Below are 19,402 nucleotides of genomic sequence, written 5' to 3'. Positions count from 1 at the left end.
TCATTAGAGCTTGTTGGGATTCAAAGAAGGACAGTCACTCTGTTGTAGCATGCACACATACAGTGCAGTGAAGTTTTACAGTACATCTACTCTTTGCAATTAGCTGCGCTGCTAATCTAGAACATTATCAGCTGCAGAGGAATAAATGCCGCTTGTTAATCATCATGGCTTTCTGTTAAGACGTGGAATACAATTTACATAATATTCTGAGAATTTATCAACATCCCTTTGACCTCAAGTAGGTGACTGGAAGAATATGCTGACAAAAGAACACAACAAAAAAGGGAGATAATTGGATTATTACTGAATTAACACTTAAATTAAGTGTTGGAGAGTTTAAGGTGGATTAAAGCAAAAACAGGGTAAAACTAAGTGACTTTAAGGCAAGGATTGTGAGACTGCGGCTAAATAGGAATCTCCCCATTCAATAATATTTTCACTTCTCACTTATCTCTATATACTCTTCTACTCATTAAGTTTTCGTTTACCTGCAAAAACGTGCAAGTTTCTCCTCTTTAGTGCAACACTTTGGCCCCCACATCTCTTCTTTATCTTTCTTACACATTCCCTCTCTCACTCCATTTCTTCCTCTCAGGTGTGTTTTTGTTGCTGTAAGCGACATGGCGATGAAGCATAGCCAAGAGATGATACTGCCTACAGCGTGTCGAGAGCAGCACTCCCGTTACAACAGCGCTACTGATGATGTCTACTGCTGTTGACAGTGTGGAGCCCACTGCAACATGAACACACGGACACACACGGAGCATGCACGTGGATGTACACAACGTATTCCACTGATGCATGCACACACACAGAGATGGACATGTGAACAAACCCGGATTAGAATAGAGGCATGGCTACAGGTGTACTCATGTGTGTTTCCCTCCTGGGTGGAGCCGACCTTTTGTATGCCTCCTTCACCAAACTGTCATGCAGGGAACTGACCCGTTTTCTCCACCTACACAGAAACCACTAGCTTTTTCCAATAACAGTCATGTTTACATGCTTGTCAAAAATACATAGTGTCACAAAGGGTATAATAACTCAGCATCAACAGCAGGTGTGCCAGAATGTCTGAATAAGTTTGCACTGAAGGCTGCGTACTACTGCAGACAGATGAAAAACAGTAGTTCTGGTTGTATGCTAGTATGATGTTTTAACTGTAAGAGTAGGATGGGAATTAAAAAAGGAAACAATAATATTGTCTAGTTCTTCATGCTGAAATAGACTGCTATAGAAATGAGTCCTTAAACCCAGAAGTAAATGAGCTTAGATGTCTGTACTAAGGTCTGTGGGTTAACACAAGCTTAATGAGTTTTGTTCTACAACATAAAATACATCAGTAAATAACCCACAGGGGAATTTTAAAGCTTTTACATGTCTTAAAAAAGTCGCTTACAGGTGACTTAATGAGACCACAAAGGTAATTGTTGATATTTAACCCAATCATGCAAAATGCACTCACGCAAAACAAGTTCACTACTACATCTTTACGGGTGGATTTTTCTGGCAAACTATCCTAACTCCAAACTTTTCGGGAACAAGGAACTTTCAGTTTTTGTTGATTCTAGTGACCCATTTGGCCAAAAGCTGCACGACACCAGTGCCTGCTGTTGTAAAGATCTTTGCTGGTGCATGCCGGCGGCACATGCAAATGTTTTGGAAGCAAGTGACAGAGAGATTGCAGGATGAATTACTATTGGGTCAGAGTATTCATATGCGATTTATATGTGATCGGACCAGAGCACAGGCATTAATAATAACTATATAAAAATACTAAATATATAAAAGTCTTTTTCACTGATGGTCTCATTTGCTGTTAAACGTCATGTATATTCAACAGAGGAATTAAGAAACTGTTTTGTAAACATCCCTGCAGCACTCAATGAGAAAACATAACTGAAACACATCATGGGGAGCTGCTAGACTGTGATGACACTACTGGTGGCTGCTACAGATGATCTCAGGGTATTGCTGTTTCTGTCTGCGTGTTTTTAATGTGTCTATATGTTCTGTGCTGTACCACAAGATGTCTCTCAGGGGACAGTTTTTCTAGAGAGAGAGTCCAGACCCCCGCACCAAATCGATCTTGGGTTGGGTTCTAATAAGGACAGAATAAAGCATGTGTGCTTGTTGAAGCTGAAAACGAGAACAGGCCGGGCCTGAGGTGTGAGTGCTCTGGGCAGTATATAAAATGTCTACATGTTATACACAGAGCACTACCACAGCTACTCACCATTGCTGTCTCTCTGGCTTCTCTTGTTTCTTACTCTCATACACCACCGTCAGCCCCCAACTGCATACAGACAGAAACAACATGAAATTAGTTCATCAGCAGAATGATTATAAATGTACCAGCAGCAGTTTATGATTCTTGGGCTCAGTCTGCCCCCTAGTGGTCACTCTGTATATAAGCCCCCATGAGCTCTTGAAGATAAGGCAGATGATTAACTGTATCTCAAAATTGGAAAATGAGTTATTTTAAGTTTAGAAGTTCATATTATTCCTTTAAATTATTATGCTGAAGAGCATGTGGGGTTACAGAATTGGTTCTTAACGTGTGTACAGTTTTAAAAAGATTAATTCTGATCTAAGCTCAGGGGCATTTTAATGAACTCTAATGAAAATGTCCATTAAAAATTACATCAAAATGTCCTAACGTCTTGATAAATGTACTTTGGAGTCTTTCTGGCATTTATTTGCATTAATCAAACTGTGTTTGATTAAAGCCCATTTGCTCATCACCATCACTGTCACCATCACGGGTGGTTTCATAAGGTACAGTCATAAAAATGTGCTCACACAGCTGCAAGCTTAAGAGGTACTTTTGATCTGAATTTAGAATAAAAAAGGTTGCATTTTGCTTGGTAGTTTTAATACTCACACCTACAGGGTGTAATCGTGCAAAGGTGTTACACTCTGCATAGTAAAGTTATAGAAGTGGTGTGCATCATAAGGCCATTAGACTTTTCACAGTAGAAGTGAATATTCATATTATTTACAGACATAAAGATGAGGGCATTTTAAACAATGCAGTTGAAAAGATCTAAAAAAATGTCTTGAATCCTCCTGGAGCAGAATCACAGTTCTCGTCATTGAGAACAGCTACTTGTTGCTCTGGCACTCAGTAGTTGTGAGGAGGATTGGTTTGGTGATTCACCATGTGGGTGGACGGAGCTTCTTCTTAATACCAAGGTAGACCTTTAGGTTTTTCACTGGCCAATCACGTTCTGGACGGTTACTCTGACAGAAAGAGAGAGACGTAGTGAATGAGCCTGTGAGAGAGTGTGATGATAGAAAAAGTAAAACAAATTTACATAGTAAATCATCTTACTCTGACTTCCTTGTACATTCTGAGAGAGTTGGAATTGAGGATGAAATATCGGTCATGGAAACTTCCAGTGGAGAGTCCCAATCCTAAAATGCTTCGCTCCTCTCTGAATTTCATCATCCCGTGTTTGGATGCATCCACTTTACTGGCTGGAGGACAGAATGAGACATGAACAAGCATCAAATGAAGGACAAACATTACATTTATTTACGGAGAGAATGAGATAATTGTTTTGTTGGTGATTTGGTTTGTGTGCTCACCCAGGTAGATGATCATGGCATCCATCGCCACGTGTTTCTTGATGAGCAGATGAGAGTCAGTGCCGAAGGAGTGAAGGATGGGAAGGACTCGCTCCTGATAGTGCAGCGGACGTTCTGAGGGAGGCACAGTGAAATACACCACAAGTGAATTAGCCTTGAATCATTTGTTTACATGATCATGAAGACTTATATAGTTATTGAGGGAAGGTGTTCTGCAGTGAATAATTATTTTCATTGTCAGTTATTCAAAATCAATTAAAGATGCTAATATCAAGAATTTTGACCTTCTTTTATGTCAGTCATTCAGTCAGACAGTCTGACAGCCCCTGATGCAATGACAGTGTTTTGTTTTTGTTGTTTTTGTGTTTCTATTTTAGTGAAAATGCAGATCTGTTTTTAGATTGATATCACTTAACTTCCCGCAAACAGTTGGAACTTTCAGCCAACTAACTAATTTGCAAATAGCTTTTGTTATCATAAACTAAAAGTGACGTCTACAGTAAACATGTGACTCACAGAATCCCTCCCAGCTCCTCCTGTCACTCATGCTCTTTCTAATTTATTTCCTTTTCTTGCTATCATCTTCCTGTAATCAGCAGGTTGGTTTTCTGGGCAGTGATGGGCAATCTGCCACATAAGTTGAATGTTTCCCTGGAGGGAACCAGATGGCCTGCATACCAGGCTCAAATCAAACCACGACACTCAGTCACATTGCTGAAAACCATCCTTTTTCTTCTTGAGTTTGTGTCACATAGAGTAGATCAGACAGCAGGTTGGGTGCAGTGTTTCACAAGCTTTGAGTCATTGTTTTGTTTAGCTGTGGGCCTTGTCATGCTTCATGTGAATTTAACATGTGAACCCTTGTTGCTTTCCAAACAAAAAGGGTTATAAATATAGTTCTGTGTTCTGAGAAAAAAACATATGTAGATGTGAAAGATAGTAGAAGGACTGTCTTTCAATTAATCGCACCCATTTCCTCCTTGTCACTGATCTCCCAGCAGCTCCAGTACTCTTTGTCTCTAACCATGATGTTACGCCGGTCCAGAACTTCACAGATCAGCTCTGCTGCCGTCATAGAACCAGGAATCTGAGAAAGGAAGAGAAGAGAGGAGTTTTTCAAAGGATGGCTCTTACTGTGCACCACACAGAAGGGGAACTGGGCGCCAAAAACGTTTCAGTTATAAGTTATGTTTTGTCATTTGGTGAAGTCTAGCTCACCTTCACATGCTGCTCTGCTGTGTCCTTCTTCTCCTCCAGGTAAACTGTGCAGATAAAGTGCCCACCTGGTTCAGTACTCTGAAGTGTCCGGTACACACAAACAAACAGACAAAAGGTCAGACAACATGACCTCATTAGGATAACAAAATATTTCAAAATAAGACATTGATCATTTTTGGCATTTGTTAATACAGGCTCAATTTGAAACATTACAAGGAGTAACGCAACAAAAAGTACAGTGAGCTGTTAGATGAAGGGCTGCGGGCGACAGGCTACACACCTTCAACTTCCCTCCCTGTGCCCTGCTGCTTGCACACTCATGTCATAAAATCAGATCAGCATTATGAAAAAAGGCCAGTTACTGCCTGACTATTTTATTAAAACACTGATAGTTTGTTTTGCTGTTGCCTACAATCCTGTAACCTGTTGTATTAAACCACATGTGCTGTTACACCAGTAACTACAGGTGTCTCCAGCTCAATCAGGACTGAAAAAGCTTACAATTCACACACTTTTATGTAAACTGGAATACTTATGAAAAATGAAACAGATCAAATCAAACAAAAATAATACATACAAACTGAATTAAACAAATACGCGTAAGTATCTACAGAGAACCAACTTGTTTTGCGTGAGTGTGTGTGACTCACAGGAAACTTTGTGTTGAGTTTCTCTCGCATTTGGATGATAGCGGCGATCTCTTCTAGCTGTCTCTTTAGCTGCTGCTCATCCACCTGCGAACAAACATGCACATATCACTCACTCACACAAACAATCATCAACTGACATAACACTTTAATTACAGCCTCATGCCGATCTTTAGATCGCTAGCAGAAATCCCCACTGGCATTTCAAGCCTCTTTATTTACTCAAAGTTGCTGCTACATCAGCGGGTAACTACAGATTAATTGTTGCTGATGTTGGAGCTAATGTCGCTGCATGACACATTATTTCAATCTCATCAAAACAAAATAATGCGGCTAATAATGATATAATTATATAATAGTGCCTTCTGTAGTTTGCAGTTTGTCTTTCAAGAGATGTACATTTTGACAGTGACCGCAGGGATTCATTAGGTTCCTACTCTTACTCTTTCCTAACATCCTTCTTCAAAGAATCTCTGGAAATAAATACAAAATTATCTAAGAACATAATCTTATCACCATACAATTAACAATTACGCATGTTAAGATCGATTTCTTTTCAAAGATTATACATTTTTAGGCTCACATGTTCTTTGGCATTTCAACATTTTAGAGCTGTGCACTCTCTGCTGTGTTGTGTGCCATTTCCTCTTCTCACCACTTCAGATAATGGAATCAGCTTAGAGAACAAATGTTAAGCCCTCTTGTCATCACCCTGTCTGCCACTGAGCTGTGAGTCTGACCTCAAAGATGGACGTGTAGTGCTGAATGAGGTCCTCAATGGCACGGCCAGCAGTGTAGTCCTTCCCGTCGGTCTGAAACAGTGTGGGGCCAAACACTATGGCCAGGTTATGGAGGTTCATCTGGTTCATCTCCGAAAAACGCTGCACGCTGAAAGACATGGAGGGAGAATGAGCTCATATGTGCACAAACAGACACACAGATACAAGAGGATTTCTGCATGTGTGATTGTGTGTTACTCACCAGTAGAGGTGGTTGATAAGGGCCTGTAGTGTAGCCTTGTTGACATGAGGCAGTCTGTTCAACAGCAGCTGGTACTGGGAGATTTTCATACTTTCATCCTGAATGGCTAGAGTACAAGACAGAGAGAGGAGAGGGAAAATAGAAATTGTGAAAACAGATGGAATAATCAGGATCAGACACAGGAGAGTGTCAGGAAGTGTGAGAGGGAAAGAAAGAAACTCAGGATGAAAGTGTAAGTCAGTCAGAGAAAGGAGAATAAAAACAAGTTGACAAATACAGAGGAGAGACAGTAAAAAAGAATAGATAGATATCAACATAGGTGAGGTTCAAAGTCAGGATGTTCCCAACAAGTAATTTTGCCGATGTTAAAGTTTATACTTGGACAAGCAACAAAGCAACACAATTCTCTTAAAAATATTCTGTTTATTATAAGAATAATTTGAAACTGATAATTTCATTCGTGAAATTTATTTTTCAATTTTATTTTAATTTTTAAAGGCACTATTGCGGCAAGTGGCTGCATAACATTTGAGAAGTACAGTTAACATTTAACCAGTGTTGTTAACAAAAGAAAATGACGCTTTTTGAAAAAGAATATTTTTTTAGAGAGCAATAACATTTCAGTGCAACCTTTGTAAATATGGAATTTAAACGTGTACATTATTAAAGTATTATGTTTAGCCGACTAATAGTTCAGGTGCAATGATCAATCAAACTAATCATGTACACCCCTAATTCAAATTCAAACTAAAAGTGACAAGCTCCTGATAAAGAGTTGCACTGTGTTCTGAATCAAAGGCCATATTTTCTTGTGAAGTGACATGCAAACAAGTTTAGGTCTATGGATGGATAATGTAAGAAGTACTGTATCCAAACAATACAACACCTGATGCACATTCTGTTTCATTACTGAACAACTCCAAACGTCTTCAGACTTTCTGGATGTGAAAACACCATTTCCACAGTTGTTTGCCCCTGTAAGATATAACTGCCTTCAAAGTTTTGGGATGACAGGCACTGAGACGTCACTTGCCACATCAATACAATGCAAGTCTGTTGGAACTGCTACTTTAATCGTCCCTAAACTGTCAAAACTCTTTACCTCCACTGTATTGGTGTGACAACAGAAGCCTCTGAGACAAATGCAGTGTCTCCAAACCTCATAAAATAAATATAGAACTATTCACATAGCTGGATACTACGAGGTGTAAGTGGAGAAATGTGTTTTGTGTGATTTGGGTGAACTGAACCGTCCGCACATTACAGCTTGAGCACAAAAACAGCCCTATAAAACTCACCAGCAGCACCGAGCCAGTTGCTGGAATCCTCTGATGTGAACAATCCCTCTTCTAACTCCCTGAAGAAGCGTTTGAGCGTGTTGGAGACGTCGTCCACCTGGTGCTCTCCCTCTCTCAGTCGAAGACTGCGAGCGTCACGACGGAATCTCTCACACAGCGCCGCCACACGGGAGTTCACACCACTTTTGCGATAGATGCCCTCAGATGTCAAGCCTAGAAACAAAAACAAGCATACACAGAAAACATGATGTTACAAACACAAGCAATACACATAAAGACAGGACTTAATGCTAAACCACTGTTTGCTTAAGTAAAAAAAGCACTGTTTTTCTGACATGATACTCTCAATTTAAACAGAAGCATCATGTGGTCCAGCAAAGATCTTGTCAACTGAACTTTAAAGACCTTAAAAACACTAAGTACACAGGGTTCTCCAACTAAAAACTGGACTTATTTTGTAGAAAAAAAGTCCCTTGAGGCAAAATTATGAAGATGAGGTTTTGAGAGGATCCATAATCCACATTAATGCAACACTTGAGATTAGTTAGGACACAAAATGAGGCTATTCAGTTCTAGACTCTGCTGCACTAAACCTAAAGCATACAAAATATTAGTTAATGATGCCAAACAGTGTATAATCCATCATCGGTCAGTCGAACTGACTTCTGAAGGCAAATAATAACAACTCAGCAGGATATCTTCCGTGACATTGTTTATGATGGAGGATGGTGACAGAACAGCAACATGCTTACACTAAACTGTGTGTTAAATGTTCAATTAAATAAACTATCCTGGGTGTGAAACACTGCACAAATGACTACGTCCAGCAGAGGGCTTCTGCTCATCATCGCTTGATTTTCCTTTGTCCTGTTCTTCTGTTAACTGCTCACAGTGCCAATGATTCATGATAACATTCTGCTTCAAACAAGTATGTCTGTCCACTTGGACTGCAGTTTCTCATATGGCTGCAAACATCTGAAGTTCAGAACTAGTCATGTATAATGTCAAAAAAAATGAAAAACAGAGACAATCAAACCCTACACTTGAACACAACACAAAAGATGATTACATCAGATGTTACAGTATTTCATGACAAATGACAACAGCTAGTACATGCAGGTGAAAACAACAGGACTATTTTCCCCTGGTTTCCCAGAATACGGACCAGAGGGATTAACATTGACAAAATAGGGAATATCAGCATGATGAAGCCTGTACACACTTGTGGTTTAAGAGGAAACACAAGTGTGTACATTCAATGGAGGGAAATGTCAGAGTGAGAGAAGGAAAACTGACAGAATGATCAAAGGGGGATAACAGGCATTGACAGAAAGTGACAAAAAAGCAGGTCAGCTGGTTCAGGTGGGAGGAAGACAAAGAATGAAATGCCAGATAAAGAAGAGAAAACAAAAGAGAGGGAAAGCAGTAAGGAGGGAGCAAGAGGAGAAATGGAGGTGGAACAGTGTTGTTTTGTTGTCTTGCAGTCCGTTGGTCTCTGGCAGAGCCAGAATTCCTGCAATTATAGTCACATGAGGACACAAAGTGCCAAGTGTGTGTACACAGAAACTGCAAAGACCACAACTGCACACATGTCAACACAGTGTGTGAGGGGGTGAGCGCTGTGACTCTTTAACCATCTGTGTGAATGTCTGCAGGTCTCTCACCGCACTGTGTGATGTAGCCGATGCAGCTGTGTACTATGACAGGTATGTCTGTCTCCGTCAGCTGCTGCTGGCTCAGCGTGTCACCTCCACTCCCTGCTGCCGCCTGGATGGCCGTGCACCAGTCGGCAAAGTCCAACTTCCTCTCTCCCTCTATGTACAGAGTTCTAAATAAAGAGAGAGGGAGACGTCAACATCCAAAGAGTGGAATAAGAGATGGAAAACAGCATGAGAGCGAGGAGGAAAAATGGAGAAAAGACCAAAAATGATTTAATGACAATTACATTTTCTAAAAGAAACAAATTGTCATACTATTGACTGTACACTTCTAAAGTGGCTTAACTAGCATCACCACTGTTACAAACAACCTGTATTTAAATCCCTCCTCTCACCTTCCCTTCTCCACCAGAACCAGCACCTCATTGTCTTGTTGAATCGCTGTAAAACACAAACACACATAAATTTTATTATTGCAGATAGTCAGGCTTTTGAACACTTTACATTATTTTTGTGCTTCACACTACTGGATTTCATACAGATTTATTTCTGCACTTTAAATCATCACACTGACAACTTTCACCTGCCACGGTGTGTGTTTATATCTATGTGCATTTATGATCATGTGTCTCACTCACAGAGTTCATTCAGCTTCCGGAGGTGGATTTCCTCCCCCTGGCTGTCAGCCAGGTAGGCATGAAGCGTGGAGCCCACCAGAGCAAACCAACCAACCTTGGATGTTTGTAGATTCAGGCCATCCTTACACTTCAGACGCCCAATCCGCTCAAAGCCCAACCTCAGTAAAGGCTCTGCAGTGGCCGGAATAAAGCTCTGCAAATAAAAGGAGAACACTGTTGCTTTTGTGACACAATACATATTAATCATCGTTTCCCTTTTCTTCTGATGATGATTTGACCACTTCAGTCTACGCATTGCTGAAACCCTCTGAGAAAACCAATACTAATTAAATTGCTTGAAGAAGTCCTGCACTTTAATAGTAGGGGGATTGCTAGACACATGGAGCGAGGCATGTGGTCAGTAACTGTGCAACAAATTCACCTTAGGGTCGGGTCATACTGTCTTTGTGGCTAGACATGCAGGAGCCATGGCTGTACTGTAAATCTACCATCTTGGCATTTATGTCTTGCAAAGCTCTGTTAGGCGGAAGTGGACAATAGCTGCAATTTATTTTCATTCAGCCAATCCAGCATCGTCCATATCATTTAAAATACTGCTGCAGAACTCTGACACATGCACTTGTTTTTATTACTGAATTTTTTACACAGACACTTTCTTCTCTTTCAGCCGTTAAGAGAAGCAGATCAATGTAACTGTCAGGTCATTTCACAGCACCACCATCAGCTGGAATTATCTCAGCTGTTCCGAAGGAAAATTACTGTCACAGGAAACATGTCAGCATTAGCTAGTCCTGTCCTGACCACTAGGCAGCATTTCCTGCCTCACTACAGAAGCAACTGCAAAGCTCTCCACTCTCACTACATGTCAAATCTTCCTTCTGTAAGATCTGAGGAGAACGGAGAAGAATTTGTGCTTGTTATTCCAGACCGTAATGTGTATTTAGTGGTTACCTTGGCAATAGACTTGACCCATTCCTTGTGGCTGTCTGGGTCATCAGTGCCAAACAGATAAAGACGCTCAGACTCTGAGTAGAGTTCAAAGGTATGGTCATACCTGAGGGTTAGAAAGAATGTTATGAGGAAGATAGTCAGAGGAGGACAGAGAACATCATTTGTCATTTTTTGGTTTGTAAGCATGTACCCATGTTTCTCAGGCGGTTCGACAGCCAAGCAGACAATCTCTGAAGCTTTCAGAGCTCCGTTGGGGTTTGAGTTCTTGTCACTCTCATAGTAGCTGAAGGTGCCGTCATTCAGAGTACACCAACGACGACTGAACTCTACATGGAGGGCACAAATGAAGATTAACCAAACATAATATGCCAACTTTATTGTATGTAAGTGTTAGTAAGTTACCTTCTCTGGCCTTGCGCTCAGTGATAGCCCGAGCCATGGACGCTGTCTTGAACAGGAAGCCATTGTGAGACACACAAGTTGGTGCTGAGTAATGTATCATGTCCATGTCCCCGACCACCTCTAGCCGTGGTAGCTCTGCAGGAGAACAAACACGAAAGTTAAATTATGCAAAACCTATTATACAGGCTGTCATATACTGGGAAAAAAACAACAAACAGAAAAGTGCATCTGGTAAAGTTATGTGGGAAATGGTAAACACCCAAAACCCTCCTGGGTATGACAGGAATGCGTGATTGGTTAAGTTACATTTGAAAAATGTCATTATTGCTGGATAACAAATCGGAAATTATAAGGAGTATTCTACACACAGTCATTTTGACAGTAGTATTGTCACAGCAGCCAGGCAACATACTCACACAAAAAAGCACATGTTTAGCAAATATTGTGTGAAACGTGTGAAGAACCTGCTAAACCATTATACGCATCATTAAAAATAAAGGCGCTGCAATATGAATGCGTGCATAAACAGCAATACTGTACCTGTGTTGAGATTATGGCTTATTAATTCCGCCTGTAAGGGTTGTGAGTGAGCGTTGGCCAGGGAGAGAGGGGAGGGCCAACTTGCCATACCAGTGGAACAATTTACATCTGCACCGCAGAATATCAGGCTTAACGTTTCCAACACATCACTGCACTGCACATTAATACATAGAGCCTAGAGAGAAGGAGACAGGAGGAGAAACACAGCCAAAAGACACATGATTCATTTTCTTATAGTATTTGTAATACTAGTAAACTCCAATATTGAAACATCACAGAAGAAATAGAGTGTGTGCAAGTGAAGAATGCAGGGTCAGTGAGACGGAGACAGAAAGAGATACAAAAAAAAAAGGGATGATACTGAACTGATAATAAACTGATGACTTGTACTACAGCCCTGCAGCTGCTGACCTGGCTTTTACTGTAGTCATGTGGTCCCTTGTCAGCTTTGTTTCGAAGGAAACAGCTGAGGTCAAACTCAGTATGTCAGTGTAGGCAGGATTTAAAACCTGCAGCAGGCCCTCTACTCATCTACAGCGTCCAACTTCTTGTTGTGGTTAAAAATATAAAAACACTGATATGTCAATAAAAACCGAAGTCATTATTTTGGGATTTACGACCTGTGGAGGTTAATATTATAATTTAACCACCATCATATCTGAAATGTTTTAAGCCTGTGCCAGTTGCTGAGCACTCTCTAAATCCACTCTATGCACATTTAATAACAAAGCAACCTGGAGCCATTTTATAGAGATTAGTCTGCAAGTCCAGGTGAAGCTCTTTCTTCATTGCATAGGAGCATTGCTCAAATCAATCTAATAGGAAATGTCAAGCTAACTAGTCTGAGAAACTTTACCTCTTCTTTGTGTGGGGTTATAGTTATATAAAGATAGATTTGTTAACTCTCATTTATTTCAGTGGTACTGAAGTAAAACATTTGCTGTTTATTATTTTAGGAACTATTGTGGCATTTCCAATATCTGCTTCCCATACAAATGGACCAATCAAAACTTCTGAATGTGCAGCATGAAGCCATATAACCGAGAAAACAAAGAGTTAAGGTGTAAATGCATCTATGTTTGGCTGGCAAAACAGAAAAACAACCATTTGTTGAAAGTGGAAAACAAATACTACCTCATACTAATGTCTAATGCAGAAGATAAAACCAATTTTTTACCTGTGTTGTGGATCATTATCCTCGTTTGGAGATAAATTTGTTATAAACATAATGATAACAAACAAATACAGATTTCTGTATGTCATCAATTGTAAGAATAAAACTACGGCTTTGTTTTATCTTAAAGCGATTAAAGTAACACATTTTGTCTAAATACTGAACCCAGATATAAAGAAAGCGGAAGGAGGGGAAGGCAGAATAGGAAAGGACAGAGAAAAGGAAGATGCAGTGTTTTTACAGCTGAGGAACTCAGACTAGTGCAATCTCACACACATACACACACACGCACAAAGTCTGTCTTCTGTTAAAACCAATAAGCTCTGTTGGATCTGATTGAGAAATTCCACAGAACTCTGTCACATATACAGACAGAACCCCTCCTCTGTTTAAGCACTGTTGAGCCTCTACACAAACACATACAGACAAACAAACCAATTAACACAGATTAAAATTACACAAGAGCCCCCCTTCACACTCTCTCTCTCTCTCACGCACACACACACACACACACACACACACACACACACACACACACACACACACACACACACACACACACACACACACACACACACAAAAAAGACATCAAGACCAACTGCATTTCTGTCTCACGCACCAGTGAAGACATCTGAACTAAAAGGCTGCAGTCAGCCATCTGGGGTGGAACACATCCACTCCAATAATCTCATCATATGGATCACATGAGTGCCATAATAGAGCTGGTATATAGGGCTTGGTAATGTTATCTACCTTCTAGGTACTTTAGGGGCTGCAACAGTCTGCCATTGGTTGCAGCAGATTCTTTCAATTCATATCTGTTGCAGCTGAAAGAGTTATATTCACCTGTAGACTTGACTGTACATTTTAAGGCTAAAAATGCACAAGAAGAGGTATAAAACCAAAACCTGTTAAGATGGAGAAAAAGTAGAGTAGTGATTAGTGTTGTCATTAAAATGTTTATTATCTGTGCCTTTCTTCTTAATTTTGACTAAATCATAAAATAAATCCCTTAAAAATAAACACTGATTGAAACTGATATACCTTACTTACAAACAGCTGATAAAATCTGCCTTATCTTAGTACTAAAGTATGCTGCCTGTTTGCTTTGACTGACTGTAAATGCTTGTTTTTTCTTTCAATAAAGTTAATCAGATCATATCATGGCAGTAATGAAGAGGAAAAACTTGCAGTATTTTATTTTTTTAAAGTTTGGAATAGTTTATATCTGATTGGGGTTGAACTACAGTAGAGGATAAGGAAACAGAGGTGAGGGAGTTCAAAAGATTTACTTCAGAGTCTGAATGACGACAACACGAAAGAAGAGAAGGAAAAATGCAGCACCATCTTGGAAAAGTGGATCAATGGAGAACAACATCGTAGATAGAGTGTTGATCCCTGCTGTGGGTTTGATGGACATTTTGCATTTTCACCTTTTTCTACTTGGATGTGGACACTTTCTACTTTCTCCTTTCTCTTTGTCTCTACCAAGCGTTCACTGTCTTCTTGTCTTTTAATTCTGTAAACACCTTGTTCCCCACAAGACTGAACTGAACTGTCCTTTGACCACAGGCACAATGCAGGTCAGATGCAGTACATTGCTGCAGGTACAGATCAATGCGATGTGACATTTTCTTTTTTTGTTGACATACTCCTCACCCAATGACTGTGTGTGTCAAAGTAAAAATGAACTACAGTAGCCCTCTGTCCCACGTGGACAAGCATCTGAAAACCACGTTGCGTACATAGGTCAGCGTCCTATGAAATATCAATAGAGAGAAGTGAACCAATCAGCACAAAGTACAGTGAGGAAATGGGTTTGAGCATTTGAGGACCTCACACCCTCCAACATCTGCTGCCTATGAAACAGGGAGTAATGTAATAACGCATACAGACACACATACACAAAGAGAGCGAAAGAGAGAAAAGGAGGGAGAAGGGAATTCAAGAATCTTTCCCAATTTCCCCAGAGAGAGAGAGAGAGAGGGAGAGAGAGAAAAAGAGATTGTATCTGGGTGTGTCTGAAATCACAGGCCTCCATCTGGCTTCTGCAGTTATATGGGACAGAAATGGAAGAAAAGGGAGAGATGAGAGGCAGAGAAGAAAGAAAAATATTGTGAAAGGAAGATGAAAGCGAAGGGCACATTAATCAGAGGCTGATTGTACTTGGCTACAACTCAACACAATACACTCAGAGCCCCTAAAGTACGGATACCAACATACGCAGCCGACTCTGCTTTGTCGATTTCAGTGTAAACTGGACATCCAAGCAAAGATACACCCACATTTTTATATATGCGTGTGTACGCAAGTCCATATATTGAATCCAGATGAGGTAGAGCAGTTATCCACATATGTTCCATCATTACCTCACCAGGAAGATGGAGGTGAAAATCCAGACAAATGTAGAAGGGGAGGAGAAGAGAAGAATATATATGACATGGAGGAAAAACAGAAAGGCAGACACACATAGAAAAAGGCGGACAATGAGGGAGGGAACAAAAAGCACTTAGGAAATAAACAAGAAACCAGATCACATCTTCCTGTACAGTCGACAAGGATTTATGACTTTAAATTCTCCAGTGTGAAGGAGAAGATGAGAGCTGGAGAAGGGATAAAAAGAATGAGCTCCAGCAGAAATAAAGTGTGAGGGAGATGAAGCTTTTCTTTGGTGGAAGCCACTTTCCAAAACTATAAAAGCACAAAAACAAGCCTATAAAGAAGTTTTTACTATTCCCTTTCAGCTACGTCAGTTTGCTATAATAAGTACCAGTATAAATGTCAACATTGGCACTGCAAACACAAGCTCAACAAGTCGCAGTGGTCCAGGTGGGAAGATGTGAACCCATCTGCTTGTGACTTGAACAAAAACGGGGTGTGTAATCTAATTAGGGATCATAAACAAGATGGTAAACAACAGATTTATTTAAACAAATTCAGCAAAGGTGCATGATAATATGAGCCTGGACAAATACAAATCCTTTTCAAACCTTGGCACACATACTATGAAACTGTCAACACTTCTCTCTCTGTCTACATTTCTCTGTCTTGTCATGCTCTTACGCTTCTTCTTACAAATGCATCAAGGAAACAACCAAATAACAAAGAATTTCTAATAAATCTAAAAAGAAGGTTCAAATATCAGCATAACATTATAAGAAACCATGGAGGAAGTATTCACACTGAAAACCAAACAAGAGCGAGTTTCTCTGGGTAATTTGCATGCTCAAGCACATTTTAATATTTGTGTTGTAATAAAAAAAAACATGAACACTATGTTCTTTCAATAAAATTAATGAATGTAAGACTGTTGATAACATCTAAAGTTGAGAACCTAGTGTAAAAGAGCAAAGAAAGAGAGCAAGAGGCAAAGAGAGAGGGGAAGCAAAGTGAGAGGGACAATGATGTCCATTGATCGAGGTGCGCCTCGATCATCTCACTTTGACTACACAGTGAACACATGGACACACACACAGACAGAGGGAGCAACACACACCAAAATGCAAAAAGGCACACAAACATGCCTACACACACATTAATATGCATGTTAATGTATTTCAGCCCACTCCAGTGAAATACATACACACAATAACTCTAATGTGCTCGCTAACATAGAGCTACAGTACAGCAGTCTCTTACAGTCTCCAGATAAAACTGTGCCCCACAAACACATTCAACTGCACTGAGATCACATACTGTCACAGATCCAAAGTCCATTTTTTTCCTACACTACCCTATCTTCAATGTAAAACATGTGAACACTAACATTTCTTTCCAGTATTAAAAGTACAAGATCACACACATACAAAAAAATCAACACACTTTCACTACCCTCTCCTACAGCTCACCAGCACATACAACCTTACCTGTAAGTTTTCAGTTCCTTTCAATCACCACTGTCAGAATGTGAGGTGACATACAGTAGCAGTACACACACAAAGTTGCAGATGCAACAAATAACACGTACTTTGTGGTGTTTAAGTGTGGGAGAAAGTTAAATGAATACTTGCTACTTACAAATAAAGAAAAGACCCAGGAGAGAGGAGAGGGGAGATCAACTTTCCTCAGCAGTCCCAACCAAACAATGAGGAGGGGAGGTGGAGTCAAGAGGGGGGAGGTGGAGTTAAAGCACATTCCAGCTTAAGCAGTGAGTAATGATGTCACAGTCAGGAAAAAAAAAAGAAAAACAAAGAAGAAAGGAAACAGAAGAGTCGGTAAACTCCAGGACGAGATAAAGAAATCTGAATGTGATGGCTCACTAACTTCTATCTGTCTCACACGTGCGCTCACATACACACACATGAACATACACAGGCACACACATACACACACACACACACACTTAACCACATGGTTAAAACAAACACATTGCAAAAGCTTTTACTTCTTAAGACACACCCAAGTGGAAAGAGCAACACAGAGCTGAAGAATTTCAAGTATTTGATCCAGCAGCGAAGAGCAGGTAGATCAGTAGTCTTCAGAGTAAATATCTGTTTGAAATGAGGGTAACTTCTGCATTCAGTAAGATGGAGAGAGATAATGTTTTCTCAAGAGACAGTCTGAGACAGAAAATAGTTACGGGAAAAAGAGATAGTCATCATGGAGGAGGACTAAATGAAAAGGGGAGGATCAGCAGCTGGACAAAAACAGCTTTACATCAAACAAGCAGTGTGTGTGTGTGTGTGTGTGTAACACTATGAAAATGTCCTTTATCTCCTTCTGCACATCCCAAACGCTGTGATTCACAACAGTTACATACATAAACAGTCACACACAGACAAGGTTGAACGCTTGAGGGAGGAAAAACAGAAGTGGCAGTCAGGTGCTAAATGTGACTCACTCACACACTCAGTGCGTCTGTGAGCAGTCCACATTGTTTGCGGTTAAGTGGGTTAAGCAGCTAATGAGTGACCAGGCTGGGTAGGAAACACCAAGGCATTTACCGCACACAGTGGAGCACAGCGATGGGACTATATAAAAGCCCACACTCCAGACATTCCCAAACAGTTCCCAAATGTCCTACTTCTGTTTTTTTCCTGACCAGCTTTATCATGAGAGGGCATAGCCAGTTATACATTATATCCGAGCTCCTACAGAAAAGACAGACAGCCAGTTTGTCCATCCTGAGAGGGTTGTGCAGTAATTTCTGGACCTCAATGTAATCACAGCTCACACCCCTTCTTAAACATCAGATGTAATGAGTTTTGCAAACACCTCTCAACTGTGCTGTGGTTCAGTGATGGCAGAAACCTGCAGGAGATACATGCAGACAGTGGAACATGGCTAATTTTTTTTTCTTGCATGAAATATCTAAATTCAAGCACATTTAAGAAATTAACAGTTTTTTTCCATCCTCAAATTCAGAAACTTTGAAGGGTTTAAAGTAACCCTTCGGAACTCTGTATAATATCAATCCTACAGAGACTACTGCTTATGTTCTTACACTCTTGTATGCACTTAAATGTTTTGCAAACACTAGTGACTCAGGGGCGAGCCAGGAATGAACTAATTTGAAACCTGCATTAATGTCATTCTGTCTGTGTTTCATTTAGTTAAACTCTGAACGTCAGAGATTATTGCAGTCTGTTCTTTACACACTGGAATTAATCAGGGATTCGGCCGGCTTTTGTAATATAGGAACCTGCGTTCCACTCCAACTGCAGAGAGTTCAGATCAGTTCCTTGAATTCCCCAATTTAGTTTCTAGTGACAGATATAGCTTGTTTGAATCAGCTCAGTGGAAAGGGGGAAAAATACCTACTGCCAATAAAATGGGATGGACTATTTCAAAAGTTGCTGATCTGAGAGATGCAACAAGTAACATATTTTAATAGAGTGTGCTGAATGCTTTCACATTTGCTTAAAATATGATTACATGCTTTTGTTAGTGAGATATTGTGCTCTTGAAAGTGCATTAATATCAGTGGGCTATTTTTTTCTGTTCTCTTTAAATGGTTTCATTTGAAAAGTCTATTTTGTTCCTCTCTCCTTCTCTGTCAAGTCAGTCTAAGAACAAACCCCGAGAGATCTAAAACATTCAGAATATAGTCCATTCTTTGTCATGGTCTAAGTAGTAAAAATGCAGATGTGCAATGTATGGTGTGTGTACAGTATATGACTTGGCACATGCAAAATCCAGTCACAACTAAGCCTGTGATGCGCTAAAAAGCTGAAGTGCGGTTAAGTCATAGTAGGTTGCTAAACCAACCATCTCAACTGCCGCTACACCCTCCCTATGTTCAAAGCCTTTCTTACCAAAGCTGTGTTGACCAACTTTAACTCTGATCAAAAGTGTAGACTCAAAT

At 40.2% G+C, this 19,402-nt stretch overlaps 1 protein-coding gene across 5 annotated transcripts in view; it reads right to left on the bottom strand.

The window, feature by feature from the left end:
- Nucleotides 1–19,402, bottom strand: part of LOC119007361 (arf-GAP with Rho-GAP domain, ANK repeat and PH domain-containing protein 1-like) — a 52,137-nt gene that overhangs the window by 7,709 nt on the left and 25,026 nt on the right. For all 5 annotated transcript variants that reach the window (XM_037077010.1, XM_037076984.1, XM_037077000.1 and 2 more), the window contains 17 exons: nucleotides 11,925–12,099; nucleotides 11,385–11,519; nucleotides 11,173–11,308; nucleotides 10,983–11,085; nucleotides 10,032–10,224; nucleotides 9,789–9,834; nucleotides 9,400–9,563; nucleotides 7,736–7,948; nucleotides 6,438–6,543; nucleotides 6,197–6,344; nucleotides 5,460–5,543; nucleotides 4,810–4,887; nucleotides 4,561–4,678; nucleotides 3,592–3,705; nucleotides 3,335–3,480; nucleotides 3,161–3,243; nucleotides 2,237–2,296 (listed from right to left, as the gene is read on the bottom strand). In XM_037077010.1, coding sequence (XP_036932905.1) covers nucleotides 2,237–2,296; nucleotides 3,161–3,243; nucleotides 3,335–3,480; nucleotides 3,592–3,705; nucleotides 4,561–4,678; nucleotides 4,810–4,887; nucleotides 5,460–5,543; nucleotides 6,197–6,344; nucleotides 6,438–6,543; nucleotides 7,736–7,948; nucleotides 9,400–9,563; nucleotides 9,789–9,834; nucleotides 10,032–10,224; nucleotides 10,983–11,085; nucleotides 11,173–11,308; nucleotides 11,385–11,519; nucleotides 11,925–12,099 — 2,102 coding nt within the window. The remainder of the gene's footprint in view (nucleotides 1–2,236; nucleotides 2,297–3,160; nucleotides 3,244–3,334; nucleotides 3,481–3,591; nucleotides 3,706–4,560; nucleotides 4,679–4,809; nucleotides 4,888–5,459; nucleotides 5,544–6,196; nucleotides 6,345–6,437; nucleotides 6,544–7,735; nucleotides 7,949–9,399; nucleotides 9,564–9,788; nucleotides 9,835–10,031; nucleotides 10,225–10,982; nucleotides 11,086–11,172; nucleotides 11,309–11,384; nucleotides 11,520–11,924; nucleotides 12,100–19,402) is intronic.

Source organism: Acanthopagrus latus, chromosome 2 (assembly GCF_904848185.1).
Source record: "Acanthopagrus latus isolate v.2019 chromosome 2, fAcaLat1.1, whole genome shotgun sequence".
Taxonomy (NCBI): domain Eukaryota; kingdom Metazoa; phylum Chordata; class Actinopteri; order Spariformes; family Sparidae; genus Acanthopagrus; species Acanthopagrus latus.
This window is presented reverse-complemented; position numbering and strand designations above follow the sequence as displayed.